This window comes from Melospiza georgiana, chromosome 2 (genome assembly GCF_028018845.1).
Source record: "Melospiza georgiana isolate bMelGeo1 chromosome 2, bMelGeo1.pri, whole genome shotgun sequence".
NCBI lineage: Eukaryota > Metazoa > Chordata > Aves > Passeriformes > Passerellidae > Melospiza > Melospiza georgiana.
Window position 1 is genome coordinate 15,880,897 of NC_080431.1, and position 22,332 is coordinate 15,903,228.

The 22,332-nt window shown below is 34.4% G+C and overlaps 1 protein-coding gene across 4 annotated transcripts in view; it reads left to right on the plus strand.

Moving 5' to 3' along the window:
* Positions 1 to 22,332, plus strand: part of MYO16 (myosin XVI) — a 363,429-nt gene that overhangs the window by 209,664 nt on the left and 131,433 nt on the right. For all 4 annotated transcript variants that reach the window (XM_058044965.1, XM_058044966.1, XM_058044964.1 and 1 more), the window contains exon 16: positions 1,025 to 1,172. In XM_058044965.1, coding sequence (XP_057900948.1) covers positions 1,025 to 1,172 — 148 coding nt within the window. The remainder of the gene's footprint in view (positions 1 to 1,024; positions 1,173 to 22,332) is intronic.

A 22,332-nucleotide genomic window follows, 5' to 3' on the forward strand; every position in this document is an offset into this window, starting at 1 on the left:
ATTTATGCCAGCAGCTGGGTAAGTGGGAACTGGGATTAGATTCCCATTTACCAGAAAGGCCCTGACCTCTAGCTGCAGTTGGACATTCCCTTGTTCTCTTGTTCTCTTGTCTCTTGCATCTGGAACCACATGGTGGTGTACTCCCAGGGCAGAGCTTAAGAGAAGCCTGTCCAAAACAGTGAATATCCCTGTCTCTTCATATGTATCTCTAAAATGTCTTTTACCTTGCAAAAAGGTAAATCAGTCTGAGGCTCAATAATTCCTTTGCTTCTGTTCTTTGCCTCTTTCAGAATCTTTGTGAGACTGAGGTTAGGTATGATCCTGTAAGCTGTTTTCCTGTAGGCAAATCTCACTCAGATTCATCCTCCTTCACCTTCTTCTCTAGACTTCTGATTGACGTGGCTTCTCATTTATTCAGGTCATCATAGCCCATGTTCCCCCTGGCTCAGGTCAGTGAGCCTGTTGATAACCTGTTCTGCAGAGGATTTGCCTCTTTGTAGCCATCTAGAAGCTAGGTGGTTAATCAAAACTATTAATCTCTCTGTTTCTGATTACCAGCAGAGAAAGAAGAAATGCTTCCAAGTGTGTTTTTTCAAGAGGTCTTGAATCTCTCTCCCATCTTTCTGTTTAGGAGGAGGATAGAATAGATGCCAGTGGTCAGATAGCTCCATTTTGGTGAGATGACTAATAGCTTGTGTCTTAGAAAAATCTTGCCAAATACAGCAACTGACACAAATCAACATCAGTATCTTCAAAACTAATTAGTTTTGATGGTAATGTCAAACAGTAAGTAAGTGTGGTACTATGTTTGTTCTACCAATTCAAATGGAATTTGGGTTTTGAATATGATTGGTATAGAAAACCATGGACTTTAAATGGCAATACTATATTTTATATGCTCCCCTCAGATCATTTTATAGGAAACATGGTTTATTCTGAACTGTTGCAATTGTGAATGGTTTAAGACATTTAAGTTTAGAACAATCAGTGTAATTATGAATTTATGTGTTTGTTTCTTAATCAGCTAGAATTTATACATACATGTTGGAGAAGTCTCGTGTTGTTATCCAACCTCTCAACCAGAGTAATTTTCATGTTTTTTACTTGATGATGGATGGATTGTCTGCTGAAGAAAAATACACCCTGTACCTCAGTAATTTATCTGCACACAGGTAGGAAAACAACTTCATATTTAGTATTAATAGTTTTCTTATATTAATGCCTCTCTGCTGTTGAGGTCCTTCTTCTAATACTTAAAACTTTTCTAACTTTTCAATGAGTTCTGAAATTATTTATTATGGAGTACTTGCTCATGAGTATTTAGTTCTGAAGTACAGAACTAACAAGAGCTTTATATCCATTTATATTGTTGCCTTAAAGGAGAAAGAAATGTATTAGCTCTTTTTCTGTCTTTTGTGGACTAGAGTAGGTCTATTGTTTTTGGTTTTTTTTCCCCGGTGAAAAGTTGTTTCTTAAGGTAAAAACTTTTTTGATTTATTTGTAACTTTCTTATGGAATATGTTGATTTTGATGAAATGTCACTAAATGTAACCTGATATCTCAATTTTCATTTTGATACTTACTTTATATCAAATTAGTGAGAAAAACAGAAACAAAAGTTTTGACTGCTTTGAACACAAGGAAAGGATTCAACACCCAGCACCTAAAATTATGTTTATCTGTATGACTCCACAGGAGCTGGTTGTCTTGGCTCCCATTTGCAATCAAAGGAGGTTGAGTTCCTGCTCAGCTGTATAGTGACTTATAAATGTGGTTCAGTTCACCCAAAGCACAGAGCTGTGTTTGTCTTCATAAACTGTGCTGATCACGTTGCTTTTAATAGTGAGAGGTTAAATATAAAGAGCTGAATATAGACACCCAAATGTAGCATGTCTAAGGCTTAATATATTCCAAATGTTTACTATAGGAGAAGGTTTTGGGGTTTTTTCAGTAAATGTTGTGATTATCTCAGAATTTATTCATTCTGACTATTTTAGAATGAAAAAATATTCCTCACTTAGTTAATTTGCATTTTACTCTTCAGTCTTTCCTAAGTGTCACTGAAATGAGAATAGGCTATTTAGTATTAATGATCTTCTCTTAAATGAACTAACTTTAAAATGGGTATAGTGAGTAACTGTAAAAAGACCAATAGTAATTAAAATTGTGTAAGAAGGATATTTCAGGTTTATACATCTAAGCCTTTTTCCCATGGATTTTTTTCTTTTCTCAACTTTTTCATTTTCCTCTCTGGCTAGTTAGTTGAACAGAATAGCAGTTCTAGATACAGAACCTGTAAATAGAAAGACACCACATTAATTTTTGCAGAGAAAGCTTCATTGATTATGAGTTTTTTCTTAGACAGAAGTCTTCTGACTAACATTGGTAATGTTTTGAGCTGTTACTATTTCTGTATTATGCAGGATGTCATACAACACTAGCTCTGCAGAAACCTCAGGCTAAATTCCTTTGCTAGAAATTATTCACTTCAAAGCAGGGAGAAGAAGAGTTAAATTCTATATTTTAAATTATTTGATGACTTTGAAGACCAAAAATAGTCTAAGTTCCTGATGATTGCTTTATTCCTCTTCTAGCATAAGTTGTTTGGAAGCACACAGTTTTTTCAGAAAATGAAACAGTTTTAAGTCCCTTTGCAAGAAGCTCAGACAGGAAAGAACTTAATGTAAACCTGAATAATTAGATTCAATGAACAAAGCTTTATCTGATAATCATCCAAAAAAACAAAATGGTACTTCTAAGTAGATGTCTGAACATTGCAGTACCAAGCTTTAGAAGTAATTTATAGCTGAATATTTGCATAAGCCTGCTTTAATCAATAAAGCTTTGTTTTGCCTATGTACAGTAGATTGTATCTTAAATTACTGAGAGTGTTTGGGCCAATTTTTTCTTACCTTAAACTCCTGAGTGCAGTACTTCAGTGAGCTAGATCTTTCTCAGCTGATAAAGTTAAATTAGGGATGAATTTCTACTGCATCAAAGTCACTCATGAATCAGGAAGGCAGGATCTGGCCTCTTTTATAAGCTCATTATTTCTGGCTTAGTCAGGTTTTGATGAGATCACATTATTCTGGTAACATCCATAAGTGATTTTTTAATGTTTTCTTTGAAGAAGTGTAATCTTGATTCAAATAGTAAAATTAACTAGATAATAGGCCTTTTAAAACCTTTGGCAGGTTGTTTCTGCCCAGTTGGTTTTTTTCATAATTTTTCTCTTTCTCTTTGAATTGTTTAATATTTTACTTTTATGTAGAAGATTCAACAATCTTAGTAAATAATGGCTATTAAGATCACAAAGTACCCCTATTTAAAAATTGCTTTCTTAAGCTATTGCAATGTAAGAAATAAGATGTAGCATGGGTTTTTCTATTCTTATTTTAGATAAAAGCACCTCAAAGATTTAAAGCAATTTTGTCAATGTGATGCTGTGAAAGATGAGATTTAGATAGTGTTTTATGTAATATATAACCCTGGGCTGAGAGTTCATGTAAATTGCTTAAAGAGGAAATCCCTCCCTTTTGGAATCACTGAGAATCTCTGTAAGGCTGGGGTGTCGCCCCATCGTGTAGGGAAAGTTGTTTGGCTCTAAACCTCTGCTGTTTGGTGCTCTTTTGAGAGGGAGATGGAGCTCAGAAACTTAAATATGTAATTGCTGAGGCATCATGTGAGGACAAATAGCTGCACACTTTTCATTGAGCCTAGACGCAAGTAGGATCTTAAAGTAGCAAGGGTTTGATCTACATAGGGAAGGATCTGAATGAAAACATATCCCATCATATCTGCATGTGGATCATGATGGATAAAGACAGAAGAAATTGCTGAAAGGTAAGATCATTTTTCAAGACTGAGCAAGGGAAGCATGTCAGAAATGAAGAGAGAGTCTTTAAGGGCAAGTCAAAGCTTTTTGATTGATAGCTATTCCTGTGTGTTTATTCTATTTGGAAACTGGTTTTTATCAGCAGATGGTTGATTAAAAAATTCCAAAAGTTCTATTAATTTACTGTGTTTCAAAGAACTCTATGACTTCTTTATCTTGATGATGATAATCATGTGTAATACAGAGACATTAGCAATTTGAAATTATATTCTCAATTTGCTCTTGATTTGCTCTGGGTCCATGACTGTAAGCAGTACTTTTGTGGTCTCTGAAGTTTAGCCTCACAAAAAAAAACATTTACTAGTTTTCCAGCACATTTAGTTTTGCCTCATAGTTACAGTAGGTGCTAACTTAGTGGCAAATTTTGCAACCAAGGTGAAACAGAGAACAGTGAGAGAAGTGAAAGTGGTGATAGATTGATTTGTAAATGATCTTCAGTGCTAATGAAGGAAGGATAGGAAACAATAGCAATAGGAAAGAAAGTATTTTGGGAAAATATTCCAGAAAATAAGTAGAAAGTCCTGCTTTTGTTGCTTTGGGCCAATTGCTTCATATTAGTATTTCTATTTCAAAGCTGTGCCATATAGAACAATGTAAGAATGTCATTGTGTAATATGTATATGTAAGATACTCAAACATACTGTTATTAAAAATCATGTCTTTACATGTGTATATTTATATTTAAAAATATAGCTTAAGGCCACTAAACTGTAGAAAATTATTTCAGAAAAGATGGTAGTTTTGAGAGCTGTTCAACTTGATGTCACCATTTTCAGTTTAAAAAAGGTTCCTATTTCTCCTAATTCATTGTGTTGTAAAAACGAGTGAAAACTTTGAGCTGAACTGTGGTCAGGGCATGCACTTCTTGTATTTGCATTATCAAACTGCTGTTCCCACATGTGTAAAACTTTCCTTTCTCCCCTAGAAAAATGGTGTGCACTGCACTGTGTGTTCTCTCTGTCTGTGATGTTTCTCACAGCCTTTAAAAAGCAGTAAAACTCTTCTGCTCCAACAGATGTAGATGGAACATCTACATCTTCATGTAACTGATGTACCTTCTTTTTCACTTTTTCAGTGCAGGCACCCTCTTCACTCTCAATAAGAAAACTTGAATTTAATATATAAAGGAGTAATTTCAGTAAAGTGATTGATTTTTTTGTTAAAGTCTGAACTAATCTGAATCTTGATTACCCATGAAATAATTTCCCATTCTAAATTATAAGGCTGGTCTTCAAAAAAAAAAAAAGGTTTAAAAATTAGTGTGGTAAAGTGAACGAAATAGAAAAGATCCCAGTAAAGAGAGCCTTATGCATGATTTTCTTTCATGTTTCCAGTGATCATCTTTTCTAGCAAGCACTAATAGAATGTGTTAAAAATAATGATTATTCTAGTAACATCCCCACTCATCCTTTCCCTTACATATAGGAGTCCAAGATGTGAATTTTCAAGACTATGAGTAGTCTGTTACAGGTTTTCCTGTCCTAACTTGATTATATGCAGTACGTTCCTTTTCTCCAAAAATCTTGCATTTTAAGTACATTAGCATTTATAAAACAATGCATGGATAATAGTAGATCCAGCTGTGTAGAGTAGCATGCCTAGAGAGCAAAGGATATAAAGACTTTTGGAGCACACTTGACAATCTTTCTAAATAATGTGATAGCATGAAGATACAGCTTCAAACACATGGAAGATTTCAAAAACAAGAAAATGAAGTCTAAGTTATTTTTGCTGGAATTTGTTTCAGTACAATTAGAGAATATGGATAGGTGAAATCCTAAATAAAATAGAAGATAGTTTGTGTTGTTTGTTGGGTTTTTTGGGGTTTTTTTGTCGCTTTTTTATTTAACTGCATGGTAGCAAATAGTAAAAAAATTATATACTTCCATCAGTTTAAATCTTCCTGATATGATTTACTTTTATTTCAGCTCTCTAGTGAACAGCTTTAAATGTGAACATTTATTTCTTTACTATCTTCATGCAATGCTACCATGAAAATCTGATTTACAATGAGTAGTACTATTTTAAGGGCAAGATTTGTACATTCTGAATGTAATGAGGCAATTCCATTTACTTAGGTTCCAGTGAGGTCTGACAGCTAAACTAAACCAGGCTAGTTATCAGGAAGGTAATGGGGAGAGATATAAAGCAGATGTATTTGAGATTCTGGAGCAGATTTAAACTTGTTTCAGCGAGTTTGATACCTATGTAATCTGGAATATTTTCAATGTCAAAAGTATTATCTAAATTTTTTCTGTTGTCTTTTGTGCTTTGCTTGTTTACTTTTGCTGCTTACTATTTGTTCTTTTCCTGTTTACACTGTATTTACTGATGTCTGAACTTTTAAAATTATTTCTTTTTTGAGACTGAATCATCTTTACTGTGTGTAGGACATATGCATATTCCAACAAAATGTGCTTTCACATTGTTCTCTTTAATGTTTTTCCCTATCCTCTTATAACTTCACCTTCCAGTTCCCATTTATTTCAATAGATAATAGTCTTTATCCCAATGCTCTTACCTTCTTCAATTTCCCTTTATTTTTCTCATTCATGCAGGTTTTCTGAGCAAATAATGCTCATGAGTTTATTAAACTTGGTCTATGCTTTATGTTAGTAGGAATTGAACCAAAAGGAATTTTTACGGTTTTGTCGAGTTCTTAGCCTCTTTTTCTTCTCTTATTCTTTCTTTGAAGGTCAGACTCCATTAATCTCTTGTACCATGATCTTCAAGTGTCAGTGTTGATCTTTGCACTTCAGAGAAGGGGGTGTGTGAAAACACCAACAAATGAGTGATGTGTGTGATTTGTTATAATAATCATGATGAACTCAGTTTTATTGAGGATGGACACCAGAAACTATATTATATGTTGTATTAAGATACAACTTCACGTTTCAGAGTGATATTGATTGACTGGAACTAATTTTATCTAATTCTAATGTAACATTTCACAATACTTATTTTCAGATATATCTGAGATTAAAAAAATAGAGCAGAGTGTAAGTTTGGGAAATTTTTTTCATTTAATACTGATTTCCAAAAAGGAATATTCAAAAATATTGATTTTTTTTCCTCTGTGGTCTAATCCATCTCATTATCCTTATTTGTGTGCTGCACTTCTCTTCAACTAGCTTTTAGGCTTAGTCTCATGTTTTAGGCTTAGACTGCCATATTTTAATGCAAACTAGATAGAAACCACAGAAGCCTGTTAGTGTACAGTAGCTAAGAGTTTTTTTGGTGTTTTTTAGCAGGGGAAATATGATGAGTGAAGCACGTAGACTAAATCTTCTTCCTTAAGATCATCACTGTGCATGTTAATATTCAGGAAGTACCTGACAATAATGTCAGTGTTGAAGTTGATATACAGTTTATTTCTGAAAATTGACTACATTTTCTCTATCTTAAACTCCCTTTCTGTGAGACATTTGTGGATAGTTGTGTCCTACAAAATACATTACTAGGAGGTTGGCATTGCAATTACAGAATATATAATCAGGATCACATCTTAGGTTTTCGAAACAAAACTGAAATGCTATTTGTCTGCTTTATTTTGCAAATTAAGTATTTATTTTTCTATTATCAGATACCTACACCTCATACATAAGGTATACCTCTGTATTATTAATTCCATTTCACAATATTTGTTTTGAGTATCTGGCTGTGCAGTTGTTTTGAGTGGTTCATCCTGAATTCAGGGTTAGTTTCATACACACCTACACACTTGCATTATAATTGCATGTCAAGATATCCAAAGCATTTTTCTTCTTGAAAGCAGAAGGAACTTAGCTTTGGATTTTAATGATAATTTATTTATTCCAGTTTTGACATTAGCAGTTTTTAATATTACGGCTTTATTCCCAAAGGATACTTTGAAAAATTACACCTCCAGTGATGTTTAACAATCATTAACTTACTTGAAATTCAAAGAGAATTTTTATTTAGCAAGGTAAAGGTAGTAAAATTGCTCTGAGACGGCTCAGGGTCTTTGTCTGAGGTCCCAAGTGTAATTGTTATTTGTCTGGCTTTTGGAATAAATGCTGTAGAAATTCTGCTTTGTTCAAGAGTGCAAATCTGAAACTCATATTCCTCTGGGTATTTTCTTTCATTTGATGTTAACAATCCCCTCTTCATTGTATTATTCTTCATACATATTGATTGACTAGTGGCAGAGGTTGTTCAGTCCCCCATTGGCAGACTCTGAGAGGCAGAGAAATCATTCATTTTGATTACTTCTCGTTTCAACAACTTTTTTTTCTCTCCGTCATAATTCTAACAAGCTGAACCTGTAAAACTATATGTAAATGAACACATCATGTTTTCTCAGGAATGAATTTTACATTTATAGGGGTAGAGTAAAGCCAAAGCATGCTTCTTTGTATTTCTGTGTTTTCCTAAATGAACTCAGATATCTGGTAATATTTGGTAAGTTACATTCCCTTGGCGTCAGTTTGGAATAGAAAAAATTGTATCAGACCATATAAAAGTGCTCTGTATTTTGCCTCTTTATTGCTTTAGTCAGTTTACTTTTGCATGTTTAGTTTTATTCCACAAATTTGCATTTACATCATTTGACTACCATTGATACCATTTGGTATTTATTTGATTTAGAGAGCTTTGTCTTTCTTGTCTTCTTTGGTATGATGTAGAAACAGGTGCAGAAAATAGAAGAATAGTCTGTCTTTCATGTCCATGGCATGGCATGAAAGATGAAGAATAGGAGGCAAGAAAAAACTGAAATCTGTTTAATTCAAAAGAAACAAACAAACTTGGTAATTAAGAGCAGTGGGATCTTTAGAGTCTACTGAACACATCTGTCTTAATTTTAGCAGAAAACTATACATACAATAAAACATTGTTGAGAATAAATTGCTTTAAATGGGCAAAGTAAGTGCAAAAATAAACATAACATGTTCCAGATGATTCTCCAATTTGTTGTGAATTCTGTTGATGAGTATGTTTTTGGGCCAAGTTCAACCTTTTGTTAGAAAAAAGGGATGGATATCTCCAGAGAGCCACGAAAATTTGATATAGATATAGATGATATACATATATTTCAGGTTAAATTTGATCTCGTGTTAAAGAAATTAAGTCCTGACTGTTTAAGCAGCCCACCAGTGTTTCATGTCAGACAGAAAATGGATGTAGCTCTGAGAGGTGAAATTGCCAAAGAAACCCTGGCTTGAAAGTAGATGTGATTACTCACATAAATGGTAGAAAAGTTAATTTGGCTTTTACTTTAAGTACAAAATATGTCTCTGCACTTTACTAGGTTGCTAATCATCTCATATATGGAGGGAGATTCAGTGGATTCAGCTCCTGAAACCACTTAGCTATTACATTACATAAATCTAGTGTGATAACACAGTTCTGCAATTTATGTTTCAAAAGTCACTCTTAGAATCGTTTTGATACAATTACTGTAGATGAATTTCCAGACAGGACTGGGTGTTTCAGGAATTGTTATTGACATACAGAACCCAGCTCATCTCAGTGTCAGATCTGGTGGAGCTGATACCCTTCACTGTTGTTTGAACCTGCTGCCTTCACTCAGCTCCCTGTGCTGCCATGTATTTTTCATTGCCCTGGTAGCCAGCTCTCTCTAGGAAATTCAGGCAAGGTCAACTCAAAGTATAGCATAGTTTTCTGCCTCTAGTTCTTTTGTTAATCGTAATTCAAAATTAGCTCTGAGGTTAAACCTGTTTGTGTGAGATTAGTGCCATTCACAGTCTCCATTTACTGGATTTCCACAGTATTTTCCGAAGTTAGTTACTGAAACTGAGTTTTTTCTAAAGCAAATAAGTAACTAATTAAAATTTTCCGAATAGGCTAGTTGATTGCTAATGACCAGAGGATGTCAGTATCTTAGTTTCATACAGCTCCTAAGAATGGCAACTCTATCAGTCTGGCTTCTGAATTTATTTTATGCAATATAATGAGGGACAGAATGGTGTGTGAATTTCCTTCAATGAATCACCCATTACCCAGATGATCTTTGGATCTTTTAAATTCTGTGAATAGGTCTTGTCTGTATCCAGTTAGCTTATGACACTTCTCATATCACATGGCACAGAGTGTATGTATATGTGTGTGTGTGTGTATGTGTGTTTGTGTATATATATAAAATTCACACAAAAATTAGCCTATTGAACCAGAGAAACCTGGTTTTTTTACCAGACTTGAGTAAATGGAGCTCTGGATCAGACAAGGAAACACACTAGGAGAGCTGAACAGCTCCAGAGCGTTTCAAGTTTCTGGATTTTGGATTCAATGATCTTAAAGACGTTTTCCAGCCTAATGATTAATGATTCTCTGATCTGTGACCTGTCTGTGATAATAAGCCCTATGTTTTTCTGATTGTAAGTTTAAACATTTCTTGAACAGTATTAATATGGGTGAGAAAAATTATTAGAACAGATGCAGTTTGCACAAAGAGAGATGCAAATCAAGAAAGCATTCTGAAATAAAAAACTTAGTATGAATTTTCTACTGACTGAAATGATAGAAAGAGGCACTGAAACAATGTTGAAATACCATTTGACAAGCAAACTGTATTTGTAATCATAATTGTTGAGAAGTGTAATGTATGGCTTCTGACAACTGCTGGCACCTTCTAATTTCTACTTTAACCTTTGTGGAATTTTAACCAAATCAAATCACTAAATTGATAGAAATCAATTTACCAGGCTGGCATTACAGCTTAGTATTAAACCTACACATTGCAGTATTTATTTTGATGCTGGTACACTGACACCAGTTTTGTGTTTTGTTTGCAACCAAGAAGAGAATTATGAAGACTAAGAAAAGAACTAACTAACCACTGGTAAAAATAAATCTGTGGCCTTTCACTGTAAATAATTGAAATAGGAAAATAAGTCATTTCATAGAATAATTTTGTTGAAAAACAATTGGAGATTATGCTATGTCATTAGAATTTTCCAGCATTGAATAAAAACCAGAAAAAGTCTGTATGATCCTTCTTTGTTATAAATATTGCCACTCTGATCTAGTGGGTGGCATCCTTGCCCATAGCAGGGGAGTTGAAACTAGATGGTTTTTAAGGTCCCTTCCAGCCCAAGCCTTTCAATAGTGATGATGATTCTATGTATTTTTCTATGTAAATAATTGTTCACTTTAATTTTTTTAATCACTTTTCTGTCTCAAATAGAGTTGTGTTAACACTGGCACTGCTAGAGATTGTCCTAGTATTATGAGTATTTCTTTGTGTTTGCTTCTGTATAACTCATAACTCATGTCTTTGGTTTTAAAGAAATCAGAATTCGCTATCAGAGATGCATCTGTACTTCCTTGTAGCTGCAGTCCTTCCCCATTTTCATCATGCTCTTTGACATTCCTTTCCCAGTATATTTTCAGCTCCATTATGTATATTTTCCACATTTCAGACCTAATCTCCTGTTTAAACAGGGCTCTTAAATCAGGTAGCAATTAAGAGGAGTGGAGCAGCATGTATTAAAATATGTCCTATGATGAACTGAACTTCAATGGATATGTTATTGAATTAGGTTGGCCTCTAAGACAAAACTGGAACAAATGGGAACATCTCGAATTCTTTGGTGATGTAGTTTATTCCGGAGCCTGTTTAAACATGCAGTTGCAATCCACTCCAATCTATTCCCATTCCTGCTTCCCATATATTTTAGGAAGGAGAGGAGTAGTTTAAAGCATAATTTATTCTGTGTTCATCTTTTTTCTCTGTTTATTTTTGTTACCTTTTAAAATGGTATTTGTTTTTATTGTTAGAAAGCAATGTATTTGAATAAAACCTAGCTTTGCAATCCCTACGTAGTGTGGATTTTAGCACTAAGACCTAGTAGGGAGTCTCTTTGTCCTATTTTGACACACAAACCATGAAAGTACTGTAAATCTTCATATGTGCCTTAGATGCACCCCACCACCTGAGATCTTGGTGTGCAACCTCTGAGGTTTGTTTACTTCAGGTTTGCTGAGCTTCTGTGTCCTTGGTGCCTTGTGAGAGGCAAAGGAAGACTGAAGGGGATTTCATGTCAGAAGTATTTCATTTGTGACCTCTCATCCGGCACGATTTTATTGTGAGGGCTGGAAAGATATGAGAGAAACAGGCACATACATCCACACTGTTCACATTTTAGACTGTCCTGGAATGCATTTGGGACAAAAATGGGCCCTGAGGCAGGGGAGCAAAGCTGGTCTTGCTGAGCATGGGAGAGCAGATGGCAGTTCTCCATTACTGAGCCCTGTGCCCAGCATCATGTAGCTTGGTGACTCTGTGAAAAGCAGAACACTCTTCTTACACTAAAGGAGTGGCAACAGTTGATTGTGAATTGTTGATTTCTAAATAGATAGCATATGCAAAAACACATGAATTTGTTCCTTCTATATAAGAAGAATATTCTTGCTTTTTAGAAAAAAAAGTAAGGACAATAAAGTTTGGTAGTGCACCAAATCATATTTGTGTAGTGTATGATACTTTCTTAGCTCATGAAAGGTGAATAATCATTATTGAATAATTGGTTATATTAATACTTTTAAAAAGAAATTTCATTCTTAAGTAAATTATATGTATAATTTTATAAATATATATATATTTCCCAGTATTTCAAAAGTTTCCTAGTGTCTTGTGGGGACCTTACCTTTTATTTTTGACCAAATTAAAAGTGCTTTTAATGGATTTTACTGTTATTTGTTTAATATACACACTTGAATACACTTGGTCATACCTGCATATACAGGAAGAAGAGTTCCTCTTGTAAATCATCTTATCTGAAACTGATTAATGAGCTATGACCAGTGTTATAAGAAATAATTTTGAAGCATATCAACAGTATTTTAACTGGATCCTGGTGAAAGTTATAAGCAGGTTTCCTAAGCACTTTTTGTAGTTTAGATCAGATACTGTGGCTCTTAACACAGTCAGCTTTATTTAATGAATCAGCATTTTAAAAGTAGCAAGTGCTGGTGGAGAAATGCCTTTGAGGCTCATAAACTTCATGACATCTTCCTGGTAAACAATGCCAAAGTCTGAACACAGAAATACAAAATTGCTTTTAGTTGTAGGAGCAAAGTTCAAACAATTTTTGGAGCATTTCAGGAAGCAGATTGGACAAGTTTGCGCTTGCATGCAGACTGGCTTACTGTTTCTGTATCTTCAGCAATGCCTATTATTTGCTACTTTTCATCACCATCAGCACTATGCTTCTTATTTTATGTATATTAAGCTTAAAAATTATACTTTTAGAGTGGTAGTTCACAGATTTCATTGTTCTGTCCTGTAAAATATCTGCATCATGAGTCAGACAAACAGTTCAAGGTATACTGTCTGTATTAATTCTTGTATTACCATCAGACATGTGAAAATTTCTATTTTGAGTCACTCCTGTTGCACATTCATTTTTCTTTTTAATGGAATAATTCTAATTTTTTTTTTTTGTGTAGTTTTAGGAACAGAATACTTGAGTCTCTGATTTCAACCCATTCCACAGCAGTATTGATATAATTAGGAAAAAAAAATCCTTTACAACATTTAGCGTTTTGAGGCTAAAGACCAATATGTATTTCTTTGCTTTCCTTTTCAGTATATCCACTGTCTGTAAAACTTCTGTACTTCATAGTACACATAGTCTTTCTTACAGAATTATTTGAAATTTAATTTTATAAAATATCAAGGCAAAACTACTTACTGGATAATACATGGGCTAATATAAGCTTTCTGTGCTAAAACCAGTTTACAAAACACATACATAACTTGTCATTTTGTTAGTTTAGAAAACTAAAAATAAAAGCTGTGTTATGCCTGTCATCAAATCTGTCTGCAGTGTTTAGTTGATTAATATTATGCTGATACCTTACCTCTTGACATTAACAAAGCTATTCACATTTTTTAAGAGCTGCTTTTGGTACTTTATTGCACAAGTTATGAGCAGAAATATGTGCACTTAAATGATAAGCAGCAACTCCAGCTCAGTGCTACAGGGTAACGAGGTTCAAAGGATATAAAATTTGTTCAGATTCGAATACGTTTAAAAACTGGGGACAAAGGGGAAAAAAAAGTAATAATGCATGCCCTTTTTCCCTGAGAGAAAAAAAAAGCCAGAAGCTATTCATTATCATGTTCTGGAAATGTCATTTACTTCATTGATGTCAATTGTTTTGCTTTGTCTTTATCTCATTCCTGTTTACATATCATACAGTGCTAAGTGCAAAGCAGCTTTTCCTCACTAAGCAGAATACATTGTCCTCCCATATTCACATGAGATATTTAAGGAAATAACAATATTTGTTGAAATTTCTTACTCTGTGAGTTTTTAAGTATGGTAGAGATTATTGGAATTTATTTTTGAAAGATAATGCCTTGCTTTAATGCTCAATACCCTTCATCCCAACAGTTGTAGAATCATTTTTTAAAACATATGTAGAACTATGAAGTCATTAATTTTCAGTCAGGCCAAACAATCCTTTACACCTAAATTGCATCTTGGGATTTAGTAAGTAGTCACAGGAATAGCTAAACTCTTACAATAATTTAAAGTATTTCATAGAAATACTTCACAAATATTTAACATGAGAGCAGTAAACTGACCTAGTTGTAAGAAAACTGGTTTTTAAATGCTTATAATTTTTCTGTAACTAAACCATATCTGAGATGTTATGATTTCTGTGTGAAGTTAAAGTAAAAATTAACTTATCTGCTGATGTTGATTTTTTACTGATACCATTGTTCTTATTTAGGGCTAGTACCCTGTACTGGATGGGAAGGAGGAATGGGGACTGCAGAGGAAAAAGCCATGTGCCTTTCACATGATTGTGCAAGTGCATGGTTCATTGGGCAGCACTAATAAGGGGAAGGAAGGGATTTAGCTTGTTAATCCATGCTGCTGAATACAATGTCACATTAAATGACACCCACAACATGCATATCGATTGTGTTGGAGCTGGAACCTGATTATGAAATGCTGCTCCATCCTCCTGTGACATTGGCTTTCTAGGGAGTTTTCAAGCAACAAAGCATCAACTAATGAAGATTTTGTAATAATGCTGTGGTTTAGACTTTATATAACGACAAGTAGAGCTGAAAGATAAGTCTGTGTGGCTCTTTGTGAAGTGTATCAGACTCCCCAGAGGGTGCTGAGCAAAAATGGTTGTGTTGGGGCAGGTTCATCTAAGCTAAATAGCTAAATGCTGTGTTTTCTGCACTATGACTAGGTTGTACAGTTACAGTTCAGGAATGTTTGTGTATCTTTGGAATCTCCATTGCATAGAGTATAAATAAGTGTAAGATCATGTGGTATTAAGGCCTAATAATTATGTAAGCAATGCCTGGGACAGCTTAAAGTCTAGGATGCCAGTACTACTTATTTCCTCCAGACTCACACACCTTAGTCTGCCTTACCTTCTTTCTCAGTGAACCAGAGCTGAGCAGAGGGTGTTCACCTCCACTTATTGATATGTATTTTGATACTAAGATTCAACTGCAATCAGTGGGACAAAGCACATGTTTGAAGTGAGGCAGAAGTGTTTTGCTGAATTGAGACAATGCACAGTGGTGAAATCATTCATTATGCTATTTCATAGTGCTTGTAAACCTGGCAAGAAGAGAAACCAGCTTCTTGTTTTTCCAGTGGCCTAAAATCACTGTATCTGGTGCCATGATGGGCATGGTCTGTGTCTGTTTTTGGAACAACCAATGCAGCATTTTATAGGAGCTGGCACTGAGAGCACACTTGTGTGTGCTTTTTAATGACACATTTTAGTTAAGGTCAAGCTGTAAGAAAAGCCTTTACAGCATTCAAAGAAAATTAATGTTTCCAGTAGGTATTTCTGGATCCATTCCACCTGACTGATGTGCTCTTCTCTGAGCTCTGGGCACAGTGTTTCCCAGCAGCTGCCTATGAAGCTGACTGATGGAGAGGCTCATGCATAGCAAGTGACAAGTCAGTTCTATATCCTGCTTATCATCATGATGAGAAAGAATTTGGGCACCTCTGTGTGAGGGGAGATATATGCAGGAAATCATATCCAGGATGAAGGTGATGTTTTGAAAGTGCCTGGTTTCAGTCACCTCTTCTAAATTTCTTTAACTGGACAGCACATAATGGTTTTGGAGAACTACTGCGTGACAGGTTTCCATAGGCTCACAGCATGATATATTAAAAAAACAAACAAACAAACAAAAACAAAAAAAAACAAAAACAAAAAAACTAAACAAAAAAACCCCAACAAACCACAAACAAACAAAAAAAACCAAACAAACCAAATAACAAAAAAACAACAGCAGAAAAAAAACCCCAAAACATGGAGTTTTTGCCTTAAAAGTTGGAACAAAAACCTTCTGGGTTGGATAAATAGTTATTAAGTATCAGAATCTCAGTTTTAAAATTTTTCTTTTTTTTAATATTTTATATGTTTTAAAAATATTTTTAATATTTTAATTGGTGAAAGAATATCAAGGCTTTTATTTGTATGTCATCTTTGTAAAAGAAATAAGGACTTTATAAACAAAATCCAGAATTTCTGATTCATAGCATGATCTGCAGAGTCTTGTACTACCTAATTAAGTATTGATAGAGAGTCCTGTGTTTAGTGAGTAGTTTATCTTAAGTATTTATTCTTTACTCCTTCCATGTAAATTCTTTACCCAATATTTTTAAACTCCTTTTAGCAAGCAAAATATACTGTATTTTGTGTTCAATTGTGCTAGAGTAGGAGTTGATACTATTCTCTTTCTCTCTGGGTTAGTTATAGAGGTATCCTACTAATAGCAGAGAAATGGCATGCAGGCAAGTGGATCAGCAGAAGAAAGCACACCATAGAAGTTTTAATTCCTCACAGGAACCAGTTGGCCAAGTGTCTCAAAAAAGAATAGATTGTGACATTCAGCTCTTCTCATGCATTTATTTTTTTTTTTAATTTTTTTTCTTTAACCAACTAAAGGAATATAAACAGAGAAAAATAATATTTTCCTTTGCTCTTGGTTTAAAAAAGGCCTCCAGAGATCTGGTATACAAAGGTCCAAGCCTTTGTATCAAGACAGGATCTACTGTGCAAACAGAGTGGCCCTTTGAAAATCTATTGCCTCAGCAGCACAAAAGAAAGAAAATACAACTGATTTGTGAGCCAGAGCAGTTTCATCAGGGTTCACATTCATGTTCCCAGCTCTTATCAGGACCACGATTCTATCATTCCCAGATCTTCAAACTTGTGATTTTCTGCCTCAGGATGGTTTTTGGAATAAGCAAAGTTTCTGTTCTGACTTCCAGCCCTATATTTTTTTTCACTTCATAAGTAAAAAAAGCATAAGAACTAAAGTCTAAATAAAGTAAGTTTGAGTTCATTTACTGTGCACCTCTACCCAAGAGCTCAGTAGAATAAAGATCTTATCCTTCCTGAGTGATTATGTGCAAGAAAGGATTCTTACTCAGCCATCCTGGTAGCCTTATTAAAAAATAATTTCATGTGGAAGATACAAACCATTTACTGTCTAGATACAAAATCAGGCTAAGTTTTTATTTGCTTGGAGATATGTTGGTCATAGCATGTGTCGTGGCAGTTATTTTAATCCAGCTTCCATTGAATATTTTCATCAATTCCAAAAGTTTGGTCCTGTGCCCCCAGTCTTTAAAAAAAAAGTCCAGGTATTTTGAAGGTATTTAAAAAATCTTAAAAGAGGTTTTATTTGGTTTCTAGCTCATAAAAGGTAATTAAAGTGTCTGGAAATTTCCTGATAAAAAAATGGGCATAACATTTTTTCTTAAAATTTGTGGTAAATTTCTATAAAATTTTAGTTTTCTAAAATTTTAAAAAAGAAAGATGATTTAGAAGCTGGTGTCAAAATATTTGTTTTCAAGATCAGAAGAAATTTTCCTCCTCATAAAATAATAATGCAGTGCTTTTTCTTTAACTACTAGCTAGACTAGTGGAAAGTGTTGCTCACCTGAGCAGAAGAGCAGAAATATTATCTTCCTTTTTTACTCATCCTTTGGTAGGAGTCTGGTGTTTAAGACTAATCTGATTTTAGAACATTGTTATCTATTCAGATATTGAACAATATAAATTTCTGATCAAATTTTACTCATCCTCAGATATCTTATGTCTCTAACACCTGTAGTGAATTTTTACATTTTAGGGACTGTTTAAAGGTTAAGGTAATGTGTGCAACAATTAAAGACCCGTCTTTGCATCTTTGATGTGCCACCATTCTGGGGCCAAAATTACTGATATTAAATGAGATTTAAAAAACCACCAAAACACAAAATAAACCAAAACAAGAGATCCCAACTTATCTGAGAAATAAATTTAATGTCTTTCATAGGATCACAGAATAATTCATTTTGGTAATAATAATTCAGGGAGTCTCTACTGTACTGTCTGCTCCAAGCAGGACCAGCTGGTAGATGAAATCAGGTTATTTAAAGCTTTGTCAAATCCTGAAAACCTTCTGGTATATTCTTCCAGACTGGGAATTTTTTGTCTTTGTAATATCTTTCTCAGTCTTCTGTAGGTGATATTTAATGAACTGTTTTGCTCCTAAGTCTATTTTCTGATACATTTTTGCTGCTGCTTTCCCCTGGATTTTCACTTACCTGATCCTGATTTTTCTGAAATGGGATGCCCCAAATCACACAGAGTAGTCCAGTTCAAGCTTTAACCATGCTAAGTATTTTATGGCTTCTATGCTGGGCTACACAAATAAGGCTGTTGTATATGATGATTAATATTTTGCATTATCAAGGCATAATTTACTCTCCTTTAGTTTATACTAGATACCCGCCTTGAATTTGTACTTTCAATTATCCTCTTGTCTTATTCTGTAATTGTTTGCTGTTGAATTGTATCTTTTTAATACCCATTTTTGTTTGGCCTAATTCCTGGACAAAATGTGCTTTCATCTAATCTCTATCACTTTTTCCGACCAATAAAGCAGGATACCCTTATTGACCCCCTTGCTTTTCTGTGAGGTTTTGGTTGTTAGGTTTTGGTTGGGTTGTTTTTCTGGTGTTTTTTGGTACTAAAGATATGCCCTCTGTTTCTAATCTAATCAGATTGTTCTGAGTATAAACAATCAGAAAATGAAGCTTTTTGCCTGTAACCTGAGGGGTTTTTTTACTACAGATCTTGACTGTGGTTGGTGAAATCCCTATTACCAGAAGCAGCATTTACTTCACTATTTTCTGTAATAAAGTTTCAAGGTGTTTTGTACTGATTTTGTACTGTTTCCTTTATATCAAACCTGGTAGAGCCCAGAAAGCTGTAGAACAAAACTGAGGTGTGTCATCACTCATCTTCCATCAGGAAAGGAGTCAAGTGGGAAGCAGCTGGATGCTAGCTTAAAAAAAAAACCTCCAACCCCCTTTTTTAAATCTTAGGGCTTTATCCTAAAATTTTACAGTGACTTAGAACCACTTAAGGATATAATCCTACCAAGAGTTCTTTTAATTATTCACTAAAAGATGTATTTACTTCAGGAAATCCCTCAGAAAAGCAGTGTCCATCTGGCAAATCCATGGTTCAGTTGAAACTCAATTCTTACAGTCCTGACAAAAGGGAATTTCTGGGAACTGGTTGCAGCTTAGGAATCTTTTTCAGACTGTTTCATGACTGCAATGAAGTAGCTATTTCTGTACCCTACAGAGCAATATGTAATATTGTGCATGGCTTAAAATGGCTACTCTTACAGAATATGTGAACATGTCAGATTCTACAAATGTAAAGTGGTTAGGATCGTGTTTTGGTAATGTTTTACTTTGTTAGTGAAATATCAAAGTTTATGATCAAATTTCTTTTTTGTCTTTTCACAGATCTTATGTAAATGTAGCAGTTCTAAGAATAAACAGAAATTATATGAATTGTTTATGTTGAATGAGGCAGATCATTTTGATACTAAATGATCTTGGGTTACGGTTCAAAAGAAAATAAATTAATGTAAATCAGGTATTATCATGCTGAATTTCTGTCAGTGGCAAACTAATAATCAAAACTTTTCTTTTTCATCTTTACTTGTCTTAGCTAGTTGTAGCTTTAGTCTCATTATTTTTTTAATCAACTGAGCAGAGGATTAATTACTTGAACAAAGTTTTTAACTGCTGGAGTTATATAGGAAATTTTGAAATAAGCTTATGTCACAAAAGTTCAGGGTTGTTCAGGTAAGCTGACATACATATTTCTTCTTCATATTTGAGATCTGTGTACCATATATATGAGTTGAATAATTATGATGCTGTGTAACCATTATAATGAGAATGATAAGGTAAACAGATAAGGTAACTATGGAATTATATGGGTCAATAATGTTTAAGAATTGAATGTCACACTAAGGACATTTTTTTTCTCTTGGTTGTACTAGTCACTCCCCTACCTGAAAATGTGATCTATGGTGTCATTCTAATGATGGTTCAAAAATTGTATATTATGATAAACAATTTACTTAAAAATACTAAAAAATTACATCCGTTGACTTTTTCTTCTAAATAGTACTTTTTATTTTCTTTTAGAGACTAGAATAGGTGAGATTGCTACGGTGCTGCAAATTAGAACTGTTAGACAAAAAATCAGAAAGAAAACTACATAGTCCCTTACATTTCTCAAGAAATTGTCTATCTAATATAGCGTTGTGCTTTTCTGAAAGTGACTATACTGCAATTCAATTAGTTTATCTTCTTTAGGAAAAGAAGTTTTGTGACTCAGTTTCTTCTCTTTTAAATGAAAATCACTGACTATGTGTTTAAAAATTTTTTGTGTGCTGATACGCTGTCTGTTAAAAGAATTAATCTGATGCCAATGTCAGCATGGGGTATCATTTAAACAAATAGTTAAACAGTCAGCAGAAAGGGATTAATCACTACAACTGCATAAACTCTTTGGTTTGTGACTTCTGCAAGAAATATAAATATCATTTTTCTGAGTAGCTATCTTCAGTTAAGAGGCTCAACTTCATCCAAAATCTGAGAATCTTTTTCTAAATCTTCAGTAAACAAATTTGCCGTGCATTTGCAGAATGAATTTGCTCACAGAGGTATGACAGTAAGGCTAGTAAAACTGAACTAAGTAAGAATGAAACTGGTGCTCAGCCTGTGTGTGTGAGATATTATGGAACATCAACTCTGGATTGTATAGAAGTAATACCTGTTTTACTAAAATCATCAGCAACAAAGAGCTCAGGAGTCGCCAGATCTGGTTTACATTTGAACACAGACTGTTTTATTGGAAACTTATAGGAACATTGCACACACTCAAATAATATTGTGGGTTTTCATGGGTGTAGTTCACAATGACAAAAATCTAAGTAAAAATAATAAATTTAAATAAACATCTCCATGGTAGGCTCAAAATATAAATTTTAAGCAGTTTAGTTCCTCTTCATCACCGGTAATACCATTCTGCCCAGGCCACTTAAATGTCAAAAGACAAAAATGCACTATAAATGTGAGGAAAGATACACATCCTAGAAAAAAAGTTTACATTTCATGGAAAAATGATGTGTCTTCTACCAAGGGATGTTTATTATTATTAAGGACTTTTGCACTGTGACACATCTCTTTCCCCTTTCTTTAATTTTGTAGAAGAGGGGACAATTTAAGATTTGTTCTGAACTCTAGTTCTGCAATAGAAATAAGTTACAATAGTAATATTGACACAAATCATGTCCCAAACCCTTTTAGTCCTCAACATCTTTAAGGCGGAAAGAATGAGCTGCCAGGGAGCTGTTTTAAAAGAAAAATAAGATTCTATCCAAATGTTTCTGTGTTTTCGAGGTAGACCGTACTTAATAATTAGGAAAATATGTTTCCTTGTATGGCTACATTATGTTATGTTACACTGTATATTTCTTACATTTTATGAGGGTTGTATGATACCTATCAGCAGTTCTAAGTGCTCTATACAATTAATCTGTCCTTAATGTGAGTATACTCTATATTATAAATGTATAACAGTCAAATGTGCAACTCTTCAAAGCAATGTTTCATATTTCATTAGTCCTTAAATCGTTTGGAAAAATGAGTGGGCCTCATGAAATGTTATAAAATAATTTAATTGCTCTTAGACTGGGGAAACTAAATTGAAGTGCACCTTAGAAAATGTCCAACTGCATCTCTTTCCAAGAGCACCAGCACATCTGCTGATTAAGTCTTCAGGATGTGTGTAGCTGGGAAAGTAAGATTCTCTTCCAAGAGGCACGTCCCAGCAGATGCTGCAGTTTGTGGATGGTTTGTGGAGCTGTGGCACCTGGTTTGGCAGGTTCCCAGTTTGCCCCCTGCTGAATCAGCATTGCTGTGCTGAAGGCAAGAACTGGCACATGTGCTCTCAGCTCAGCCCTTCCCTCTCGGGGAGTGGGGGTTCTGCGCCGCCTTGCTGTGCTGCAGCCTGCTTGCAGAGGGGCTCTGGTGCTCACACAGCTTCCTGCTGCAGCAGAACCCACCAGCACTTCAGCTGTGCTAAAAAGTGCTGCT